The sequence below is a fragment of the Motacilla alba genome, chromosome 9 (genome assembly GCF_015832195.1).
Source record: "Motacilla alba alba isolate MOTALB_02 chromosome 9, Motacilla_alba_V1.0_pri, whole genome shotgun sequence".
NCBI lineage: Eukaryota > Metazoa > Chordata > Aves > Passeriformes > Motacillidae > Motacilla > Motacilla alba.
In genome coordinates, this window is record NC_052024.1 from 16,726,681 (window position 1) to 16,751,223 (window position 24,543).

General features: G+C 44.4%; 1 protein-coding gene across 2 annotated transcripts; it reads right to left on the bottom strand.

Annotated features, from left to right (window-relative positions):
- Positions 1–3,480: 3,480 nt before the first annotated feature.
- RNPEPL1 (arginyl aminopeptidase like 1) lies at positions 3,481–21,526 on the bottom strand. 2 transcript variants are annotated; one of them, XM_038146210.1, is made up of 11 exons: positions 20,661–21,524; positions 14,142–14,282; positions 13,336–13,487; positions 12,780–12,896; positions 11,366–11,601; positions 10,542–10,655; positions 9,407–9,519; positions 8,611–8,719; positions 6,996–7,223; positions 6,579–6,721; positions 3,481–5,903 (listed from the first exon to the last, which is right to left on the bottom strand). In XM_038146210.1, the coding sequence occupies exons 1-11, from the start codon at positions 21,381–21,383 to the stop codon at positions 5,631–5,633; spliced, it is 2,349 nt and encodes a 782-aa protein (XP_038002138.1). In that variant the 5' UTR covers positions 21,384–21,524; the 3' UTR covers positions 3,481–5,630. The 2 variants fall into 2 exon arrangements, 1 of the variants encoding a protein (XP_038002138.1); XR_005258016.1 differs by having other exon boundaries at positions 5,768–5,903; positions 6,467–6,721; positions 20,661–21,526.
- Between the last annotated feature and the right edge of the window lie 3,017 nt (positions 21,527–24,543).

The following is a 24,543-nucleotide window of genomic DNA, read 5'->3' on the forward strand; positions in this document are numbered from 1 at the left end:
GGCTTCTCCCCTGCGCACTGCAAATGTAATCAACAAACAAGACTTTTCACGTTGGAGTTTTGACCCTTTTGGGAGCAAAGGAAACATTGCTGGCAGTAAGAATAACCCTCTTGTCCACGGCTCATGCGAGGGAGCTGCAGCTGCGCAGCTGCGAGGGAGCAACACAGGAGAGCTCTGTTGGGGGAGGGAAAGGGGAAAAAAAGGCCTCTGTGTCAGGAACAGTGAGGCTCTGATCTGTGTGATTTCACCCCTGCATTCTTTAAGAAACAGCGATCACACAACTGCATAAATTCCATTAGAGGACCAATTCTAGAAAGCAGGATAAATGTTGAGCTCTAACTGTAAATACAGGAGGTCCAGCCTGCAACAATTAATTAGTTAACTACCTAACTATTTATTTATGAAGCTATTAGAAGAAGGAAAGAGATAGGTATTATCTTGGTCTCTCAGATACCTGACACGCTTTCCCTGCCCCACTGCAAGGTTGGAATGGAGCGAATTAATACAGTATGCAATTAATGATTTTTTTACTGTTAACCTGAAACTCTTTGGAATGAGAGCAGAAGAGAACTTTCCCTGTTGCCTCTTGGCAATCCTGCTGGATTAAATTCTTCTTGAAGATAAAACACAGGTCTATTTAGACAGAATGTTTTGAAGGTAATATTTTAAGACAAAATTATACTTGCCTTTTTGTCAACCTGTTTCTCAGTGCACTTTAATGTAGGTGCTCAATTTCTCATTGGAAAGGAAGAAAGAAGACTGAGAGGAGTTGAGTCCCATTGCTACAGAAATTTAAGAGGGATTTGTGTCCAGCTTAATAACCAGCTCATTTCCATGTGATCAAAGATGATCCTTTAGAATAGTGTTTGATATTTTCATGGTTGTTTGCCAGTTTTGGGGTTTCATCAATCCCATGTTTGCTTTTGTCTCCAACTCCCAGTGGTTCAAGGACAGGCAGAGGAGTAAAAGTAATGGAGCAGCAGTGGCTGGGCCCAATGTGTGTGTTTGTATCTGCAAATGCTGACACATGGAAGCTGTTTGCAAGAGAGCTCTCCCAATTCTCTGAATCCTGATACCAGGATTAGGAAGGCACAGCAATACTGAGCTGACAGTGATCAGAGCTCTATCAAAGGAACAGCACAGAGTGTCTTTTTATTTAAGGGAGATTTTGGAGTGGGTATTTGGGGTTAGAGACCTCTCTCATTGCTTCAGGCACACACAGAGGCAAAGCACAGCTCCAAATTTTCAGCCTGGCTACCACAGCACACAAGATGCTGCACCTCAGTAAATGTGATTTTGGAAGAGTCTAGTGCTCTGCAAACCCCACTAATGCCATTCCCTTTTTAGAGAAAGACTTGTCTCTAGTATATTAGAACACCTTCCTTGTTGGACACAGAGCATATTATGTTCAACAAAATCATAATTCTCTGGACAAGAAATTAGAGGTCTAAGGCTTGAGTTTTCCAGTGCAGAAGGTACATGCAGGAAGAGGACTAAAGGGAAGGGTTCACACAGGCTCAATCATGTATTGCAGCTAGCTAGTATCCCTCTGTGTAGAGTGAAAAGTCACCTCCAGAATATGGAATAGCTTTCCTCTACCCTCCTTTATCTTTAAAACTTCTCATATCCAGGTAAGACATATGCTAACAGGTGCCCAAATTACTACTGTTATTAATGGAAAAAACAGGATGGACAATATTAGTAAAAAATTATTTTAAAGTTGATGTGGAATATACAGCAGCAATTGAGGTAATTTTTGAGAAACAATGTGCAATTTCTAGTTTAAAAGGATATTGAAACATCAAGCTCCACCCAAGCAAAATCAATACATGAAGTTGTGGAAGACAGCTTGCACTAACAGACCAATCAATCTGTTTTCTTTAAGAATTAAAAAGTATTTACATGAGAAAGAGGTAAGTAGTTTATATGTGAGTAAGTAGTTTAACTTTCACAAACAAAGCAGTAGTTTCCAGAGCTGGAAGATAGAAGTAGACAAATCCAAACTAGACATTAGGTATGCATTTCAGGAATGCATGTAATCAACAGCTAAACCAATTTTCTTGGGGCTTCAACAAAATCAGTGTCAAACTGTGTCCTCACAACTGACAATAATTCTGTGTCTCAGAGGACAGTGGCTTGATAAATCTCATACAGTGATTTTTAGTACAGTTTCTCTTATACACCAAATCTGATATTGTGCTCAAAGTGGCTTTCAGCTTTCATTAATCTATAGTAAAAAGTGTGAAAATAAGTGTGACATGATTTTAGTGTGTTGACTGTACTGTGTTGTTCTATCTTTGGACAAACAGGGAGAGCAGGCTGAAGATGTGTACTAGACCTACGTGAATTGTGCAGCTCATGAGCTTAGATGTACAGAAGGTCCTGTGTTATCCAAAAAAGGTAATGGCCAAGGTCACTGCAGTGCAAGAACATGTCTTGGTTGAAGCAGAATGTTTGGGATACTTCATAGAATTGTTCTTGATTGATGGAGTTTGTGGTTAAAATGTTGCAATGTAACTTGACACCAAAATTAGTGATACAAGCTTAACACAGTACATTGTAGCTAGCAAGAATATATTGAATGTATCAACCAACATGGCTATGAAATGCTAAAAAATTAAGTCAGAACTATTCCATTCTATTAAACGGTTTGGCTCATCAGAGCTTTCCCACAAGTGATATTTCTACATCCTCTGTTGCCCTGCTCAAAACTGCAATGAAATAAAGTAATAGTTTTCATTTTAAAAAAAAAATAAGATAACCCAATCTCTTGGCATCTGTTTGAAGAAAACCGATTTGATGTCTAATCTGACTTAAATGGATCAGAAATGAATGTACCAAAGATAAGGCAAATAGTTTCTATTTCATCACAGTCTAATTTGCCCGTCAATGTGAAGTCTACTAAAAATCAAGACGGCAAGTAGCCTGAAGCACCAATTTATTTTCTGTCAACGAAGGGAAGGCTTATCTCCACAAACTTGCTGCCAGTTTTTTGTCTCTACAAAATAAAAAAATGCACTCCTCACTCACAGGAGAAACAGAAGTACCTGGAGGTGGATGCATGGAATATGTTCAAAAAATCTTGCTCTGCTTCAGTGTCTCAGAAAACAAGTCCTAGGTCAAAAGCCATTTGATGGGATCTCACAGAGATGAGAGCAGAAACACTAACACACATCTTGTGTTCTTTAACCAGGAAACAGTCTGTTCAGTTCAGCCAGCACTTCCTTGCTCTGATGGGTGTCTGTGCAAACACAGAGCTGATCTGATGTATTTCAGTCAGTTCTAGTAACAATAGGTAATATTTATTTTTGATTGTTTGCTTTTGCCACCTCTCCAGCACCTTCCTGTGTGGCTTTGAAAGAGCTTCCAAACTCCCTCTATGCTGCACCCCAGAAAAGAACAAAACAAAGACACTGTACCAAGTTAGCTCTTCCACACAGCTAGAGCAGGGACGCCAAAAAACTGCCCAAAAGGCTGAACTTGTCACAAAGCTTAGTTTAATTTGACAATCATCATAAGGCATCCATGTAAATGAAAAATTCCCACCAGGGTCACAAACATTCTCCCACTAAATAAAATAGGTTAGAACAGAGGCCCGTGATTCCAAAAAACGCTAGTGGTTCCTGGTCTCGACCAGGCTGCCGCTGCTGGCAGTGGGGTCCAGGAGACGCAGCACCAACAGCGGCAGCTCCGGAAGTGTAAAGTCAGCTTGTACAAATCTGTTTCAATAGAACAACAAATAAAAAGGAAAGAGATTTGTGTAGAAAACATCATTCTCCATCCTTTCTGGGAAAACAAAACAGAATTTAAAAGATAATCCCATTCAAGGAGCAAAGAGCAGAGATTGGAGTTCTGAAGCCCAAAAATGCTGATGGCCATTTTTAAAACTAATGAAGCACTACAGAGGCCTGAGTTTATTATTGCTTTATCCCAGTTCAGCCCAGGCTAAGGCTATGGTGAAGTCCAAATTAATTTAAAGCCAGAAAATGCAGATCCAGTAACAGCACCTAAGTCCCCATCCACACATGGGTGTAAACAGATACTTTTGGTGAAGAAAACAAAGCCCTCCCAAATTTCCTCCTCTTCCTGTCTATGCAGATCCCCACAGCAGGGCTAAAATTTGCCCTGAAGTATAAAACAATTTCTCTCTCACATTTCTGTTAGCCGAGTCTATTCCAAATGTTTTGCCTTTTGTTCATACTATCTTCGTGATGCATCAGCTCAAGAGATGCCTTGTGGGAGCTCACAGAGAGCACACAGGTACCCACATGTTAAGAAGTTTGTGGCACAGAGTCTAAGAACCATTGCCTGTACTCTGCAACACCCCAGGACACTTTGCCCTTGGCTTCCTGAGACCAAACAGCACAGAGGGTCTTCCCATCCTGCATGGCTGGCCAGTGATCCAGGGAAACAGCATGCCAGGGAAATGAAATGGCACCTTACTCCCACCATAAGTCAGAAAACAGACTTGGGTAAAGCGGGACTTAAAAGTTTCACATCGAGAAAGATGGTGTTTCCCTCAGATTATTGTATGACAGGGCCACTGTTATTCAGGCAAACATTATTCAAGGCAGTAAAATCTTAGCATGGATATCTTAACCGCTGACATACAGGCCAAGATACGCTGGGGATCTTAAAAAAATTACAGGTTTTGGTAATTCCTCCAAAAGGACAGAATAGAAAACCCACAGAGTGCATCTGATGCATGTGCCATACATCCTGACACGCTAGCAAAGGTTGCAGCTAGACTTGTCAAAACAGTTAAGAAGATTTAGGCATCCAGCTAGTACCAGAATTGATGGCATTTGGGAACCTAATTTTAACTTTGAAAATTCAAGCCTACACATTTCTTTATTGCTTGTCCCATCCAGTGCAAAGGGAAAACTGAGGGTAGGGTTAGCAGAAGGATTTCAAACCCATCGTAATGTTTCCCTGTTCTTTTTTATATATATTTTTAATATATATAAAGAGCATCATCATCATTATTATTATTATTATTTAGCCACCTATGGGCAGGGGGGAATGGGAGCTATGTAAAATTAGTTTCTCATTTAAGCATTAGTCCCCTTCCTCCCAAATCACAATACCTCTGTCACAGGAAGGAGCATAACATGAAAACATGTTTGCTGCCACTAACAATTCCTGAGTCTCTCCTTTGCAGAACTTTAGCCCAAATATTAGGACAATGACAGCTTGACACATACACACTCCCCAGCAACATACACACAGCAAGTAGGACATACTCCACAGCCTCAGTGGCCTCAGACAAAAAAAAAGAAAAAATAAGAAGAAAAAGAACACCCTCCCACCAAACAACAAATCTGAAGAAACCATCCAGAAGAGCCTCAGGAAAGGGAACTACCCACTTTCCATAGAGAAGCAACAGCCCAGAAGTCCCTGCCCAGTAAAAACTGAATCAAAATATTTTGTCACGCAGATGGTGGAGATCTCTGAAACCTGGCAGTATTACACACTGGATACTTGAAGGCACATTTGCTTTGTGTTTTGGGAGAGAAATCCAGTTACAACACACTGCAGCTGCAAGGCTGCGGGAAAGGAGGCAACGCTTGGTATCTTTCCTCTGTTCCTGTCCCCATTTTCAAGCTTCGTGGCTGGCATGAACTGGTGATCTAAGCAGACACGTTGACATCCCTGAGTGAAATGGCACCATTTGTGGCCTCTGAGACTTTGTCCTCAAGCACCATTGCTGGTGTGTCTGTAGTGACTGCTGTAGTGTCTATGGCAGGAAGTGGATTCAAGCCCTGGGATAAAATCTGCTGGATCGTTTTCCGCAAATTGGGGTGCAGCTGGTTTTGGGTCTGGTAAAAAATTTCTAAGGCAAAAGACTTGAGAGTGCCAGTGCAAAGGTCCTCGTAAAGTGGAATTGTGTACATCCGAGACATCTAAAAAAAAGGAAAACAAGATAAAAACATTTCAATAAAAGTCAAGAAGTTCAGCTCTTCTACAGCTACACAGCCAACAGCCCTGAGTCACTTCAGACTGGAGACAAGCAATACATTTCTTCAAAAGACAGATGAGTCTATTCTAAGTCTGATGCAAGGATTTTTATGAATGGTAATAAAAAAAAATTTGCTCTCTGAGACTGAGCTACTTCAACAAATAACAGAACTATTTTTAAGGGCCAAATAGAAGAGGCCACAGTGAACACATGCATTAACCTTTTGCTCCAGCACAATAACAACTACTGAAAAAAACTCGATGAGCCCTAGCCTTGCTTGAAGTGTAAATATTCAAATAATCACATGATTTAATAGTGCAAAAACTTGTGGTCTGGAAAAGCCAGGGCTGCTGCAAAGCAATACATAAAATGCACGGGGCAGAGCTGGGACAAGGGTATTGAGTCAGGCTAGAAAAGCAGAGATTATCTGTAGGCATTTGAAATTACATCTGCCCATTCCTCCCCACCGCTAGCAGGTGAGCCATGCTCAGCCCCTTCGCAACACACCTGGGCTACACTTGGCCAGGAAGCAGAAGTTCCAAGGTCTTTCACGTCGCATGTCTCATGCACATGTCTCATGCACTGAGAGGTGCAGTGAGTTTAATCCAGCAGTTAGTACCTGGTTTTCCAAGAAGCGACGGACTTTGTAAAGGTCTGGGTAATAGTCATTTCGGACTACAATCTGCAGCCAGCGGATACGGATTTCTGCATTCATGGAGTCCAGCTGAGAGGAGTAACATTCCGAGAGCTTTTTTATCACCTCTGAAGAAAGCACATATACAGAGAAAGAACTATGACCTATTTTGCCAGTTTTGAGGGTCATCAGATAATAACAGCTCATCCAATCACAGAATCATAGAATCCATTGGGCTGGGAAAAACTTTTGAAGATCACCTATTCCAATCCCTCTGTGACATGGCCTGGGACATCAACCTGACTTTATGTGAATTATAATGTCAACCAGAGGCAGGGATCTTTAGAATTCAATCAATTAATTCCACGGATAATTTTCTACTATCCTGGAAAGAGTACTCACCATGTGGCAGTGGTGATCCATCCAGCAATCTGTCCAGGAAAAGCACAGTTTGGAACGTTCTCCATTTAGTGAGGTCAACACTGCTGGCAGCAGCAACAGAGTCCAGAGGCTCTGTGGTCCAGAGTTTGAAGAGTGTCTCCACTGGTCTGGTCAGACTGGATCCCTGAGATAAGTCTGGCTCAGCTAACGGAGGTCCCGTAGCATTGAGCCAACGTTCAAACTCCAGTCCTGGAATGAGGAGCACCAAAAAAGTGGAGCAGAGATCTCTGCAGGTGGCTTGGCTGCCTCAAAGTTCAGGACTGTTTCTAGCACAGTTAAGGGAGGTTGTAACAACAGCAACCAATAGTTATAGGACACAACAGTCTTAGCAGCCTCATTGGGATGGCCTATGGAGCACCTGGAAGAGTGCTAGCAACACTGCTCCAAATCTGTGAGTTTTCCAGAGCTCAGCAATACAGTAAGTACAAGAAACACACATGCTCTCGAGGCAGCCAGGCTGACAAGTACCTATGTTCAAATTATGCTCTAATATTTGTGTGCCTGCATTTCTCTCTCAGAATTTTGAGGAAGACTGACAAATATGGAGAAAACCCATTTTATAAAAAAAAAAAGGAGGTGAGAGGGATGACTAAACTCCTCCTACCCACCAGTAAACCCAAGCAATTTATATTTATTTATGCAACTAATTAAAAAAAAAAAAGTTTCTTCACAAGCAGCAGAGCCTGCTTTCCAACAGAGCTGCTCCTCTTGACCTTTTACCACCTCTGTACTTTTCTAACCCATGGCAATACTTCCTGTTCCACACCATCTATGCTAAAACTCCTACCTTCTGCATCCCCTGAATATTAGCCAGGCAAAAATTAGCAACATATGTGGTTAACTCATTAGCCTACCAGTGGGCCAAATCAAACACAGAACTGCTGAGCTCATGCTGCAGCTTTTCCCACAGTAAAATCTCTCATCTCCAGAGGCAGTTTCCTCTCCACAAAGCCTGCAGGCACCCAGTATCCTGAAGAGCTGTACTCTGCTGGTCTGGTTTAAGCTGTCCAATGGGCTCAATAGCTATTCACAGGGAAGGACACATAGCAGGATAACATGAGTTTCATTTCTTTAAGAAAGTGAAATAATAAGCACCTGGTAGGCCACAGACCTTCCACAATCCACCAACAGCTATAAACAGGGGATATAAGGGAAAGTGAAACATTCTGGAAGATATTTTATATGTATGGGTAGGATCTTGGGGAAGATACAGTTCTCAAAGCATGTTTTCTGTTATTAAAATAGACAACATTTCAAAGTGTGTTCACCTTTTCCCTGCATTTAAGCATGTGTAAAACTCACAAGCACTGATCATTCTGTCTGCAGATTGAAAGGTGAGTTAGTGAAAAAGTTAACCAAGGGACACTCAGCTAATTAATGCCAAAATCATCAGCAATTTCAGAGGTTCTCATTCCCCAGTGTAGAGGCAGTGGCCACAAATTCTGCCAAGAACATCTGGTTCTTGCTGAACTATTTTGTTTGCCTTAGCATTTCCCTGTGCATCCTCCAAGCCAAGCACAAAATTCATCATCCAGGTTTTCTACAGTGCTTACAGCTAACTTAGTAAATCTCCTACCTGCTTTGCTCTCAACACATTGCTCTTTAAGCTCTGGAAAAAAATTCAGGAAGGAATCCAGAAGATCTTGAGCCACAACGCTGGTAAATTTATACTTCTCAATGTAGGCCTAAAATAGTAAAACATTCAAATTATCATTAGGAGCAAGACAGCTTTCTTTTGCTGCAGAATCACTGCATGCCACAACAATAACAACAATACAAGCATAAGAATAGGAACAATTATTTGAAGGTTTAAAAAAATGAAGAAAAATATTCTCCCTCCTCACCCAGTTAAATAAAGAAACAAGAAACAAGAGAGCAGCTGCAAATACATTGACAGCTGAGTATCATTTCATTTTCCTTTTCCAAAACGAGGCAATAGCTGACAATTTTCTACAGGTTTTGCAAGTGTGCTTCCAGGCACCAACCTGCCCCAATATAGTAACCCATACCTCTTGTCACCCTGGGTAAAAAAACCCAAGTTAACACTTCTTAGTAGTGAATCAAGTCACATCTTTCCAGTCACACACAATCTGTGCTGGAACAGCTTTCTACTTACTTGGAGGACAGAACAAGTGATAAGAAATATATACTACTACTCTGTATCTAGCACCTCGTGAGCTCAGAATCTCAGAAATCTTGTAGAAAGATTCATGTAAGTTGACAGACAGGCCCACAACATTCCGCCATCTCTGACACACTTGTATTCAACTTTACCCTTAACAATTAGCCACAGTGGAAGAATCAGGGGGAAAAAAAACCCCAACAACAAAAAACCAGCTCTAAATCTCAAGAAAACACATATTTACACTCACTCTTAGGAAGGAGTCAAAGTGTCTGGGGTCACCACAGAGCTGGGACAGGTAGTAAACAAAGCAGTAGCCTTTCTCATAGGTGAAGAGGTTCATTAAATTACTGGGATTTACACCTGAAAGAAGACAACATGATAAGAAACTAATGAGGAGAGCGATTTCCAGCCCTTCTGAGTTATACAGACTCCTTAGAGATCACCAAGATGAGACATAGTGACTTTAAAAATCCTAAACTTGTTGTCAGTATATTTAAGTTACTGCAGTAAATAAATAGATACAGTCCAAAGACAAGTCCTGAAAAAATAACAGTTTTTTAAAAATCAGTCATTGTAAAGTAAGTAGTAACTCCCAATGGAATAAGTCACTTCAAACTAGAGGTCACTGAAAACAGATCTGGAACTTGAAAACAAATCCTTTTTTCTTTTTTCAGTGCCAGGTTCTGGGAATCACCATATCACAAATTTTCAAAGATAACAATAAAAGCTAATCACCACTTGCTCCTTTTTTGAGGGTTTCACACATGCTTTTCCATTCCATTTGACTCCAATATCATCTCCACTTGCATTTTAGGTTGTTTTAAATATCATCTAGATAGAAGAACAGCTTCACCCACCCAACTGTGACCAGAGAACTAGAGCACTACCAGTGAAGGAGACAGGTAAATCTGGATTGCAGTCATGCATCTGGCGCAGGGAATAAGCACAGCTCAACTTAAAGCAAGTACCTGTCTATCTGCATGCTAAATATATACATAGTTCTTACATGAACACATAAAGAGAGGAAGATTGAATAGCAGAGGATTTTATATTACGTTTCCAAACATTTCCATTTCAAAATACTTTATTTTACATATCCAGAATTGCAAACGCACACAGCTTTCAAGGCAGTTTTTCACATTCTTTCTACTCAGTAAGTCTGTTCTTACACAGAACAACATCTATAAAGATGAGTTATCCAACCTTGAAAAAAGCTTGAAAGCAAAACTTCCTTACTTGTTTTTAGACTGGTTTACAAACCAAATTTTTTTTTTTTTTTCCAAAAAACATATGTAAATATTAGTCATTTTTTGTCAATATTCCACCATGGATATACAGAGGTGTATAATTATGTGTAGAGCAGCCTCAGCCAAAAGCAATACCTGGCTCCAGTTTAACCTGAAGCTTGCTGACCGGGTTGTCTTCTCCAAGGAGCTTCATCTGTCTGTGGAGAGCATCGAGGCGGAATGCAGTCTCCAAACATGTGAAGGCAGCTCCTAACCCAGAAAGTAACTTATTAGTTGTGAGCAAATGATCAGCAAAAGCTGATCTGTGCAGGACTGGCACAGGGACAAACTAAAAGCTGCTTAAACTTAAAGAAATCATTTACTACTTATATATTCTAAAGATGGCACCATAAAACTGACCTGTGAAATTCACTGACACAAGCAAAGGCAAGGCTTACAATCCTGCAGGAAGCCTCCAGCACATAAACAGCTACAGAAATCTGCACTTTTTTTAATGCTACTGCCATCATTCTTTTTAACAGTAGGTAGCTACTAACTGATCAGAATTAAAAGGACACCTGTTCAGAGGACAGTTATTTCACAATATAACTGTGGTAAGATTTCTTACATCTTTCTCTGAAGCATCCTCTGCTGACCTTGCTCTGACATATCAGCACCTGCCTGGTACCCAACAGTAGTTCCAAGTCCCCACAGCATTGTGCTAACACACCTCACTCAAAGCCCCTGGTACCATATCAGGTATTGAGCCCACCAAAGCCAAGAAAACGTCAAATTCTAAGTAGGCAAGATGTGCAACACAAAGTTTGGGGCTCTGTGTGGGGGTGTGTTCCAGAAATAAAACAAAACCTAACTGAAAACCAGCTCCCTACAGACTTGTGAGCTTCCAAGGCCAATACTCCAAGCAGGCAGCTCCGAGTTACGGTAAGAAGGAGCACAAGGAGCAGTTTCTGCAGCCGTACCGTAGGTCTCGGTGGTGATCCGGCGCTGCGCGTAGGTGGCCAAGCCCTCGCTCAGCCACATCTCCTCCCACGTGGCGTTGGTGACCGCGTTCCCAAACCAGCTGTGGGCAACTTCGTGAATGACGTCAATGATCAAAAACTCATCGCTCTCCAGAATGGAAGAGATGATGAAGGTCAGGCATGGGTTTTCCATGGCAACAATAGGGAAGGAAGGAGGAAGAAAAACAATGTCATATCTAAAATTAGGGAGAGAAGAAAGAAGAAAGGAGATGAGTAAATTGCAGCTAGAAGACACACAGTAACATTTTCTGTTTTCAGAAGACACAGTTACATTTTTCTTTCTTTAGGGAAGGCTCTTCTGAGACCTTCCTGTGACTTCAGGAAAACACTTTCTATAGCAGTGGTGCCTAATTCTTCTGATCAGAGGATCACAATTTATTTTGTTGGCCAAGGACCTGCTTATGTTTGGACATAAAGGCTTGACAGTCTTTTGATGTCATCAAAAGAAGCGCTGTGCTCTCTTCACTCACACAAACTCATCACAAGTTGTATATCTGGGAGCCACAAAAACTGTTTACACTGTAAACAGTAGTGTAAGACAGTGTTGAGTCCCCAGAGGCTCCCAGGAAAGACAGAGGCTAGGAAGCTGTCAATGAAGGAATCAATTTCCTACACATGCAGTGTCATCAAAATAACTTTATTTGTATGCTTTGGAACACAATAGTAATATTTGTTTTGTTTTCTAAATTTCTTTACCAGTAATCAGCACTGGCACACTGGGCCATGTTCTCAGATTATTTCAAGCAATACTTTATAAGTCAACAACAAGGCAATCTTCCGGCTTACCTTTAGCAAAGAAATATAGGAAACCTTTGTAAACATTTTCTCCCATCCAAAGAAGTAAGTATTCTCTCAAAACCGCTCTTTTTTAATATATAGTCAAGCTATTCAAGAGCTATTAATGTTGGTTTGGGGCACTTGGACTCTCAATGAGTCTGTACTGAGATTTTCAGTAGTCTCAGGCATGCCACAATAAATGCAGAAATAAATGAGATAAATAAGACAACCATATATTTTAAATAGTGTCTGGCCCAGTGGTGGACTTACATCACAAAACACTGTGGTATGAAAACCCTCATTCCTCAGGAAAGATCTGCTGTTTAGAAACCTCCAGTTCAAACTGGAAGCTCCTAAACAGTGGATCTTTCCACTGCAAACCAGCTAAAACACCTCCATGCCTCCATGGTCCTTCCTGCCACTTGTGGAGACAAAACTCCAGAGTCTGTTTTCAACTACTACAATGCTGCCAGCTGAAATGCTAGTTTGCCCTGCTATAGGGAGAAAGCATGATCATTTCTCAATACTGTTTTATTTTGTTCCCATTGCAGATTCCCAGGAGACTAATTAAACTCACCTTCCCCATATATAGGGGCCATACAGACTCTCTGCAGCAGTCAACCAGCGTTCAACAATGCCAGAAAGCTTGCTGATGGCTGTTGGCAGCAGGCAAGGCTCTGCCCACACTCTGCTCCTGTCAGAAAACAGAAAACATCAGGTGATACTTCAGCAAACTGAATTATCTCTCAGGAAAAAAAAAATAGCCTGACTGCTTACCACACTTCCATGTATGGTAATAGAGCAAGGAGACCTCCCACCAGACCCAGGCCCTCCTAGACTAATGCTCCATGGAACATGGCAAGAGGGAACCAAAAATCCCTTCAACAAGGCAATGAGAAAGCAGCTGTAATGACTTCAGGGAACAGTAGGCAACATTTATGAAAGAGGAACATATCTTTGCCAGCGCAGTGCCATGAATTTCTTTATACCCAACTACACTTCAAACTCTCTCTGTGCTCACAGCTCATGAACCCAACTGTTCCCTTATCAATGACTCAACATCCTTGCTACTTTACAGAATGAAGCACTGTACAGAGACATAAAATGCAGAATGAACTCACTGCAAATCTTACCTTGGACCTATGTCTGCATGTATGAGGTCTCCAGCCACCAGGGCCACTAGGTAAGCAGGAACTGGATATTCCATGTAAAATTGATATACACCTTCCTCTTCTAGGTAGGAACTTTGGGTGGCACTCATCAACACCTGTATGCCTGCTGGAGCCTGGAAGATCATCATCATACACATCAACTCACCAGATAATCACAGCTGAATGACTTAACCACAGATCTCTGGTTCATTTTTACCTATGCCTGATGATGTACATTAAAAATGATCATTTACAAAACACAAAATGTAATATTTCTGTGAGGTTTTATACTACAATCAGCCCAACACATGAAAACATACCAACCAAAGGTATTACTCCTCCTGTATGCCAGCTGCCCCAAAAGCACCCACATACTAAATTATTCCATCTATACAAAATGCAACATAATTTGATGCTCATTTCAAAAGACTTCAAGTTTTTTCTTTCAAAGTTTGGTACAATACAGTTGAGTATTATCATCATCAATAACCACTATTGGAAGAGGCCAGCCAAATTCTCTCTCATATTTTTAGTTCACAATTACTCTTTCAGCATTGAGTACAAGGAAGGCAAGACCCAAGCATGGTAGACAACAGAGTTACCTTTGCGGCACTACCCTGATTCTGGCCCAAGAACCAGAATTAGACCTAAAAAATTCAGTATTCTTTATAACACTGAATCACAACATTTTCAGCAGATGTAAACTGCTAAAAATACATGACGTAACTACACTTTCACAAGTTAACAGCAACTAAGAGCTCTGTGAACCATCCACAGGCATCCCTTACCTTGACAGTAGCTGAGTAGGTGCATTTCACTGCAGGGGTGTCAAAGCAGGGGAAGAAGGAACGGTTGCACACTGAGTGTCCCTGTGTGAAGACAAAAGGCTTGGCATTGCCATATGTCAGCTCTGGATCCAGCCACCAGATCTGTTGAAATAGGACAGGAAGAAGAGGTGAGGGAAACAGACAACGTGACAAGGTTGAACTGCCAAAAACAAAACGTGAAATCAAGAGGATTGTGGGGGAGAAGCACCAGCTCAGCTGTTTAGCTCCCCAGATGAACACCTGGCACAGGGCACATTTCCATCTCTAACAATCCATCTTTCTACTCTGGTTTATTTGCTGGGAATGCTCAGAAAAATTTCTTACTGTTTGAACACTGAGTGGTGACATGTAACAGTGACTTCCAGCCACTCACTATTTCTGTTATATCAATTTGCTAGGTTAATAACAGGTCCCTAACAAACATCCACACAACCTTCTTCTCAAGGGGAGTACTCTGGCTATCTCCATGTTTATAACTCAATATGAACAGAAAGGGGCCAGGTAACATAAGCTGAAAAGAAGAAAAAAAAAACAACCCAAAACAAATCCAAATCCACAAACCAAAAACCCCTGAAGCTGAACAGTGTACACAATATTATCTGTGACCCTGACACTGCCCTCCTGGCTGAAGCATCAAACATTTTGACACTATGCAAAAAAGTCGGTATATGTAAGAAACATCTGGTCAAGGACACTGACGGCCCCTTTTTACAGAATGGATAAGGAGATTCTGGGTGGTCACAAAAGAAAAACCAACAAAACACACCACTGAGCACGTCAATTTTCAGTACCAAGCAGCAAATAAATCACAAGTCAGACCCTCAGCAAATAATTAGAATAGATTAAGAATAATAAGAAGAAGTCCAATTATTTGCCTTTCAGTCTTTCTGTTTCACATGTTTGTGCTTTCACATGCTCCCTGCCTCAAACTTTGAAGTGTAGGAGCAATTTTAAATAAGGAGTTCCTTGTAATACTAGAACTCTGGAGCTGAACTCTGACGAAAAATATCAAATATTGTGAAATTTGCAACAAAATTTGAACCACTGGAAGTCTTGGAAACAGTCAAGCACAAGGAATAAAACTTCTGAGTCTGCTGAATTCTTAGATCAAAGCAACCAATAAATCTGAGATCAGGGAACAGCAGTTAGTGCAAATACTAGTTCCGTTCTGGTCCTCAAGGGAAAGCAACGAAACACACAAGAGAAGCCTGGGTACTAAGTCTGCTCACGTTTTAACAACATATTACTACTCTGTCTCCTGGTTAACTTTTGGAAGTTAAAGTTTTCTCTGTCTCCTTCTGTCCTATAAGGTTACTTTTTGATATCTTCTTCCCTTGCCTTTAGACCTTTTTCCTCAGATGCCAGTGTGCTCCTCTCCCAAATCACGCACTGCAGCAGCACCCCCGGAGACCAGTGAAAGGTGGGGACAGGAAACAGAGTCAGCAGCTTTCAGTTGTTCCCATGGAGTCTCACACTTCTGCTGGCAAATGTTTGGGGCTTTTTAGGAGAGAGACATTACAAAATTAAAAACCTTTATCTAAAAGTAAAATTAATCTCTTGAAATTTGTTTTAAGATTACCCTCTTCTATTTCAAGCCTGTAGGGCCAGAAACAAGCCTAAAGCAGGACTTCTGAGGAGCCCTGTCTGTTCACATCCATGTGCTGCATTTCAGCATAGCACTGCTCACAACCCTGGGTCACAGCCCAGGGGCACCTACAGAGATTTCCACTGCATTTCTCATGGATACCTGCTTTTCACAGCAATGAATGTAACTTCTGCAATGCCACGTTATGGAACTAGAGACAGCTGTTCCAGAAGGCATTTGGGGACATATGTCACCAATAACTAGGAACTTCCACCCAGAACACATATTTACAAAAAAAAATGAAGGTGCTGTATTTAATACAGGGTAGTAATTTTCTAACGATCCAGGGAAGAGGCTCAGAAATTAAATTTCAAAGATCTGCCCCAATGCCTTTTAAAAACACTCATCTGATCAGTGGCTTTGTGCTTGTATCACAAAGTCTGACTTCCAATCTTATCGCTGGCCCTGCTGAAGAGACTCATCTTCTAAACATTGTTTCCTTTGCTTTTTTAGAGACAGAAGAGGCTAACAAAGAAAACAGAGAGATAAGGCACCACCACACCTAAGTTGCAACACTTGAGTAGGAAGGAAAAAGGGCTGACAGACAATGTCTTTACAGCAGAGAGACAAGGGGAAGTTCTCCCTGAGCAGTGCAGGAGGAAAACAAGCAGGAAGGGAAGGGGAACTAAGAGTTGATTCTTGTTTACAAGAAACTCCATAAATTAAGGACAACTTCTTTTCAACCAGTCCTGCTTTATTTGACATTTGGTTGAAGTTAAGTGAAACACCAGCCCCACAAGCCAAGAGGGAAAACATTTGCAGAGGATGAAGTATTTTTTTCCCCTGTTTTTTAACGTCTGCAGCTACATGGCAAGCCTCTGTCTCTCTTTCCAGACACACTTGGAACAATGATGAAAGTTATCCTGAAACAATATAAATAGATCTGTAACATAAATAGACCAGGCTATGCTGCTGGACAGAGGCAGGGCTATGGGCTGGGGAAAATGAGTATAAGCAGCACCCCAGAAAGGAGTGCGAGGCGCAGGGTGCTGCTGGGGCAGGTGGTGGAGCATAGGGACAGAGCAGTATTTGGGGGCTGGATCATCTACTCCACATGCAAATCCCTCCTGCACTTCCCCTTGGGAAATACACATGACATCATCATCATCATGCTCTTCATTTTTATCTAGCTTTTCATGTATACAGGAAAGCTGTTTCACACATTAAAGCTGTTCTGTGGTGCATTTCAATTAAAGAGACCTGTTGCATGATTCCTCTGCTGAACAAAAGCTTTTGGCAGCCCAGGCTTTCCCCTGCCCACATACTGCAAAGACGTCCACACTTCATAAGACACCTGCCAAGAGTATAATTTTTATTGACTTAGATCATAATCTTTTGCCCAAATCTGGCAAATGACAAAAGCAATTAGCTAAGCCTCTTTTAATTTTAAACCTCTCCATGTTTCTACATGCATTATTGATGAAGGTGGCAGGAAGAGCTGCAAAGCCACAGCTTCTGTTCTAGGCAAACAAGCTGCTTTATCTGATGACAAAGTAAACAAGACATCTGAGATGCAGAGCACGTGACAGAAGCAAGGCACACCTGGGCAGCAAGTCATTCTATGGGGACTGAGGAATCAAGACAAATCTAAAGAATTACAAGGAGTTTTCTAGCACTGCAAAGAGAGCTGTCCTTTCTGCTAAATCCTGAAGATGAGGAAATGTTACAATTTTTGTACCAGAACCCAGACAAGGATTTGCATTTAAGGAAAGAAAATAGCACTGCAGTTAAGATGTGCACTGCCAAATCAGAGAAATGACAGAGTGGGCAAGAGATAGGTGCAGATTTTTCTCTCTAGGGAAGGAAAAAATAAAATATCACACAAGAGTATTACCAATAAGTAAGGGATAAGACAGAAGATGGAGAGGAAGAACAGGACTATTGTCCCTGATATATTTGATTGCTGTGTGCCTTCAGCCCACACCAGGAGAGACACACAATGATTGTGACAGGCTTGCCTCTGATGGAAACTGGTGATGTACTGAGCATATGGTTTCCTAACAGCACAGGGAGCTGGAATGCTCTGTGAAAGGCAGATTTAATCTCTCAGCTGTCTCTCAATGTCCATCAAACAACCAAAGATCTTGGCTTCTTCCTCCACACGAGAAATAATGGGACAGTCAAATAACATGTCCAGATGGCTCAAAGCAAGTCTATCAAGACAACAGATTTCCAATTTTAAACACGACTATCTCTGCTGCTGATCTTACTGCCAACACATTCACACTGCACTGTAACATGTATTTACTGTTTTATAGGTCCCACAAGTATGATAAAGGTCCCACAGAAAATAAACCCTGACCTAAGGAGAATACATTCCTAGAATGGCCAAAGAAAATAGAACTTTTATAAGAGAGAGGTCTGACATTGTAAATCTGTGCCTCACTGACAGAGAAAAGGGACTGCCAGAATATTTACAAGACATGAGTATAAACCATTTGACCCTTATACGCATACGGGTTACTCATCCCTGTTAAAGTGCAGGCCTGGGCCAAAAACCAGCGATGACAGAGAGCACTACAATAGCACCAAATCACTTTGGATCCAAACAAAATAGCTCAGCATGCTGAACATGAAGGGCTACAACAGGTGCTACTCCAGGACAAATATTTTGCCAGCCAAAACCTACAACAGAGAGTGAACAAACACGGTAGGATTTATGTCAGTGAGCATGCCTGCTCCTGCTTTCCAGGATCACTTGGGAAGGGCAGTGCATGTCCCCAATGCTGTGGCCATCAATAATCTTGACATGAGCCCTTGCAGCTTCAGTTCAGCTGAAGCAGGACATGCTGTTAAAGGTACAATAAAGACTCCAAAGAACAGTATAAAGAATAGGTAGTTCACCTCTGATCCATGGGGAGCAAGACAACAATAGAGGGAATGGAAGCAATGTCCTCCTCCAGCATCCACACAGGACCAACGAGACAACACATAAATACAAGGTGAGACTAAAGGAATATCACATCAATCAGTGCCCTGAACCTTCCAGTGGTTTTCACATTCCCAAAGCCAGATCAGTATTCCACTCATACTGAGATCACTTCTCCATAGACTCAGCAGGAAGGCTGCCCCTTTGGCAACAGGGCTGGCAAAGCACAGGGGAAAGCACAGGCTGGCCTAAAATAAAACAATTTGTTCAAGAGGAGGAAAGCACGTTATCATGTACTTTGGGAGGTGTGGCTCCGCCAGACTGAGAACGATTACAGAGCACACAGCAATGCCAAATTAGCTTTAAAGCCTTCTCACCATAAACAAGGCAGAGACTGGACAAAAGAAACAGGCTTCTTCATAAACCTGGGGGGAAAATAATGAACGGAATCCTCTGAACACACTGTGAGCTACATGGCAGAGTATTGTACAAGGAAATACTAAAGTCAGGAATTCCAGAGGTGAAAAGGAACAATATCCAAGTGGATCTGAACTTTAAAAGTGACACAATCTTCCTTCATTTTTGCACTTGTAGGGAAGGATTAGAACATTAAAAAGTCACCATATGACCACAGGAAACTTCTGTCAACAAAAGTCTTCATGTGGAACTCACTATTCCGAGTGAGCCAATGTATTAAGACTACCCAGATCATTCCAAGGATGAAATTACTTTTGTGATCTTCCATGTAGTATTAAAATCAGACAGAGAAGACAGAGAAACACCCAGCAAACACATTCTATCAGCAAGACTTTCCTATCAAGAGGAAGGGCCTACTATTTACTTCCTGTGGGTTGTGTTGCAAGAAGCTTTTATTATTCAATTCCTGCTCTTGTTAAATACATTGTAAAAGTCAAATAGATCCACACATTTACTGGTTTTGACCAGTGCAACGGCAACGCCGAGGACTGAGAGACGATTCCTCTAGGCAACATACATGCAACAAAGTTGCAAGACTCTTATAAAAATACATCTCTTTTGTAAGTAGATTCATTAACCACATAATGAAAATCACCTCAGCTTAATTTCCAACTGATGTTCCAGTTGGAACTTCATATTTTCCCTGTCATAACTTCTTAAAAACACAAGATGTGATAAGCAGCACCTAAAAGGCTTCTTTTAGGAAGGAATAAAGGAATAAAGTGCTTCTAAATACTAGAGGTTTAAAAGAAATGACAGAATTTACAAAGCATTTCACTGCTGAAGAAAGTTTACCCACAGACATGGAAACACCTCCATGGCTATATCCAAAGGGGTGTTTTGGGCCATTTCTCATCCCTTTTTTCAGCAGAAAACTTGAAGGAACCTATGGAATCACCCCTGTTCTTCTCAAAGTTCCTGACCGTGGCTCATTGGAATACCAGCCTAGCTGTGCAAGGCCTGATTTTGTTAGCAGTTGGAAAAACCCACAGGGAAACTCCTGCATTGTGGATGACATAATTTATCCTGAAGGACTAAGTCGCGGCAGGAGTTTGCAAATTTTCACTCACCCTGCCAACAACTGCAATGTCCTTAACGAAAAACTTTCAAATTACTAGAGCGAGGGGGGATGAATAGCCTTGGGGTCGACGCGATGGGGAAAGACAGGACTGAGAGCGGATCAGTACGGGCACCGCTGCTGAGCGCGGCGGGGGACCGCGGGGCTGGCAGCACCGAGAGCCCCTGCGGGCAGGGGACAGATGCTGCTGCCCGGCGGGCTGGCGCTGCCAGGCGATGGGGCCAGGGGCAGGACCGGAGAGGCTGGCACCGAGACACCTCCCGCCGCCTTTGCTGAGGAGCCGGGGCGCTTCCCCGACGGTCGCTTCGAACAGGAGCAAAGACGTGCGGCGGGCGCGGGCGGCACGGGAGGGCTCTGCCAGCCGCCCCGGGACCCGGTTTCCCACGTTACCAACCCCCGCCCGGTACTCACGGCGGGGCCGTCGGCCGTGGTGTAGCGGACGATGATCTGGAAGGGCTGGTGCGGCTGGAGGGCGGCGGGCAGGGAGACCGTGAGGGACGAGCCGTAGTCGGTGAAGGGGTCCACCCTGAAGCCGAGCGGGCAGGCGGAGCAGGGCGGCTGGGCGAAGAGGGGCAGCGGCGGCGGCGGCTCGGCGGCGGCGGGCGGGGGGCCGGCGGGCGGGTCCTCCGGAGGGGCGACGGGGGGCAGCGGTCCGGCGGCGATGCAGGGCGCCGAGAGGAAGGTGGCGGTGGCGGGCGGGCTGGCGGCGCAGGGCGGCGCGCAGGGCGGCGGCGGCGGCGGGCAGGGCGGCGGGGGCGGCGGGGTCGGAGCGGCGGCAGCCTCGGCCGGAGAGAAGGCGAAGGCGCAGGGCGCTTCCCCGGCCGCGGCACGGCGGAAAGCGGCCGAGAGGACGCGCAGCGCCGGGTGCACGTCCAGCACCAGGGCGCGGGGCTGCGGGCGCAGCGCGCAGAGCTCCAGCACCAGGCACCCCGCCAGCGCCCGCGCCTCGGGCCGCAGCTCCAGCCCCAGGTGCAGGTGCCTCAGGCTGAAGAGCTGCGAGCTGGACGCCGACGCCACGTCCGGCGGCGGCTCGGGAGGCGGCGGCGGGGCCGGCGGCGCCTCCGGCCCGGCCGCGGAGCCCTTGCGGCAGCAGCACAGGCCGGGCGGCCGCGGAGCCGGAGCCGGAGCCGCCATGGAGCGGCGGCGGAGAAGGAGGAGGAGGAGGAGGAGGCGGCGGCGGAGGCGGCGGCTGCTATGTGAAATCCATGGGCGGGCGGGGAGGAGGGAGGCCCCGGCGGCCGGAGCGGCCGGGGCGGGGAGGGGGAGGCGGAAAGGACCGGCCGAAGGAGCGCAGGGCCCGGGCCCGGACAGCAGCGGCGGGCGCGGCCGCCGGGGGGCGCCGCGGGGGCGCCGGGGGGCGCTCGAGGGCGGCCCCGCCCCGCCCGCTGCGCGCGCACCCGCCCCGCCCCCGGCGCCTCAGCCCGGCCCGGCCCGGCCGCGCACCCGGCGGGCCCGGGACAGTCCCGGATCCCGGCCGCGCTCCCGGGAGAGCGGCACTCACCCGTTCATCCCCTCACTGGCACGGGGATCCGCGCGTGCCGCCGCGCCCTGCGCGCCAGCCGCTCCGTCCAGCCGTGCCCGTTTCACTGGGCAGCTGTACCCGGCCCACGCAGAGCTTCCCTCCCCTCCCCACAGCCCAGCCCCGGTGCCTGGCCCGGACACGCCGATCCCAGCGCTCCTGCTCTGGGCACGGCCCTTGGCCTGGCCACAAGAGCCCGCTCGGATCACTCCTGCGCCCTCATAGCCAGCTCTGTCCGCCTGAATGCCTCACTTTGAGCGTCCCGGCCCCAGCTCCGCCACAAACACCCCCAAACCCTCCAACCACGGCTCCCCGCAGCGCTGATTCTTGCACCCTCATCCTCCCGGTAACGAGTTTGGCTTCCTCACTCCTCCTGGTGACACCCCCACATCGAGCTCACAGCTAACCCTAAATAGCCTCCCTTCTCCCTGCATCCCCCCACACTCGTTTTTCAAATCCCTTCTCTCCCAGCTGCTCTGCCCATAGTTTCCTGCCTCCAACTCTCACTGCAAACTGGCCCCAGAGCCCAGGTCAGACATAATGTACTTTTATCTTCCCCAGAACTCGGGATAATCAATCACATACCCTCGACTGCTGCCTTCCTAAATGGGAAAGGGCAGAAATCACAAAGTTATCAGCTTTGTACAAGCACTTGTTTCTCTGCATGGCAACAGCAGGAGTCAGCAAGCTGGAAGGAAGGAGGTGTGTGCAAGTAACTGTGATTTGCACTCCCACCAGCCCAAGGGAAGTGCAGTCTCTGCCCCACTGACAGTTCTGTAAGTTATTTTCACTCTAATTTTCACTGTTATGCTTTGCCTACCTCACTGCCTGATGAGGCCTCAAGGCACATATTTTAGACAAGACAGGAACATTTCTCACATGGTTGTGGGTTTAATGAATCCATAGTGGTAAATTCTGAAAGCCTCCCAAGCCTTACACTAACAAGTGCAGCATCTGCACTAAATTCCAACTCAGTTTCCACTGTATCATCACACCAGAGGCACAAACTGGCCTCAGCACATTGTGGCTGCAGTTACTGGCTCAACCAAGGGTTAAACAAATCACAATATCACTCTCCACCGACCTGAAGCTAAAGAAAACCTTTGTGTAATCACTTATATATAGTAAAACATATGCTACAGTTGCAGTAAAAAATAACAAGATAGCACTCAGGCTCTTTGGTTGCTGCCTACAGCACCCTGCACTTTCTCAGCGTTCTTTTCAAGCACCTTCAAAAAGAAATTTTGTCTTTACAATAAATCCCCTTTTAACTAAGAAAAACATTTTGTCCTGCCATTTTTGCTGTCCACATCCTCCTTTAAATAAATCAAATGTCCTGCTTTTATCCTTCTGACACTCATACCAGTTGTCTTTTGAAAAAATTCGGCTCCCTCCAATTTTGTTTCCAGTGATGCACGAAGCCTGTTTGGCATGGCTTTCATCTACAGGTGGTGGGCAAAGCACAGCCCCAGCAACCTCAGGATCTGACCCTGCACGACCTTCACCACAGATAAGGGTGAAATGTCCTCGGGTGTTAAAGCCAGGACAACTTTAGGGCCTGATGACACCAATCTAACTGCACATTAACTCCACAGTGCTTTCAGAAGAATTCTACCTGTGCTTTGGTTGAAGTCCCAAGCAAGTGCAGTGTGTCCACTCATCAGACAGATAAGATGAAGAAGAACACATTCTCTTGAAGAGGCTCTAAGCTTTTGATAATGAATCAGGATCAGCTGCACTCACAGTGTTTGGACAGAATAAGCAAAACAGATGTAATGAAAATTCCAGAGAACAATACAGTAACCAGTTATCCCAGGCAAATCTCTCCTTTTGCACACCTGCTGGTCTTGGGCCACATTGGCTGGGCTAGAGTAAATTGTCTTCACAGTAGCTGGTATCAGGCTGTGTTTGGGGTTGGTGCTGAAAACAGTGTTGATAATTCAGGGATGTCGTAGAGCTGTTTCTGAGCAGGGCTTGCACAGAGACAAGGACATTTCTGTTCCCCAGCTGACCAGCAAGGAGACTGAGGGTGCTTAAGGAGATGGGAATGGACACAGCAGGGACAGCTGACCCAACTGACCACAGAGATATTCCAGACCATAAGGCATTCAAAAAGCTGGAGAGAAAGGAGGGGAAATTCGATGATGGTCCTTGTTTTCCCAAGCCACCATCACACACTGTGGAGCCCTGCTTTCATGGAGATAGCTGCCCATGGGAAGTGGGGAATGAATACCTTGTTTTGCTTTGCTTTTGTAGCTTCTGCTTTCCCTGTTCAACTGTCTTGATCTCAACTCTCAAGTTTTCTAGCTTTCACCCTTTCAATTCTCTCCCCCATCCCACAGGACTGTGTGGGGCTGAGTTGTCAGCTGATATTAAACCAGAACAGAAGCATATGCTATCTCCATGCTATTTTGGGTAGGATCTCTTTAAAGAAAGTCTCTGTCCCAATCCCAGTGTCTTACTCTATTCCTCATAGGATGAAGTCTTCTCTGGATATCATACTATAAATTCTAAAGCAGAATCCAACTCCTGAACATTCTAATCATCATCATCAACCTCTTGCAGAATGCTCCAACAATACAGATATTTCAGTCAGATTTGTAAATATTCATGTTTCTTCCTTCCACTTCAGTGACAGGGCTCTTGGCCAGGCCTCAGCTTGCTGCTGTGTTTCAGGATGAAAGTCAGTTCATTACAAAAATTACAGCTCCCCCTGTGAGCAGCAATACTTCAGGACACCTGTGAGACAAGTGCCAAATGAAGCGCAGGAGTGAT

Excerpts from the sequence above, each read along its gene's own strand:
- RNPEPL1 (XM_038146210.1), bottom strand. The coding sequence starts at position 21,383 with ATGGCGGCTCCGGCTCCGGCTCCGCGGCCGCCCGGCCTGTGCTGCTGC. Across the intron at positions 9,520-10,541 it reads TCAGGTTAAACTGGAGCCAG|GTGTAAATCCCAGTAATTTA; the intron begins GTATTGCTTTTG and ends GTCTTCTTTCAG. Across the intron at positions 8,720-9,406 it reads ACTTTGACTCCTTCCTAAGA|GCCTACATTGAGAAGTATAA; the intron begins GTGAGTGTAAAT and ends TTACTATTTTAG.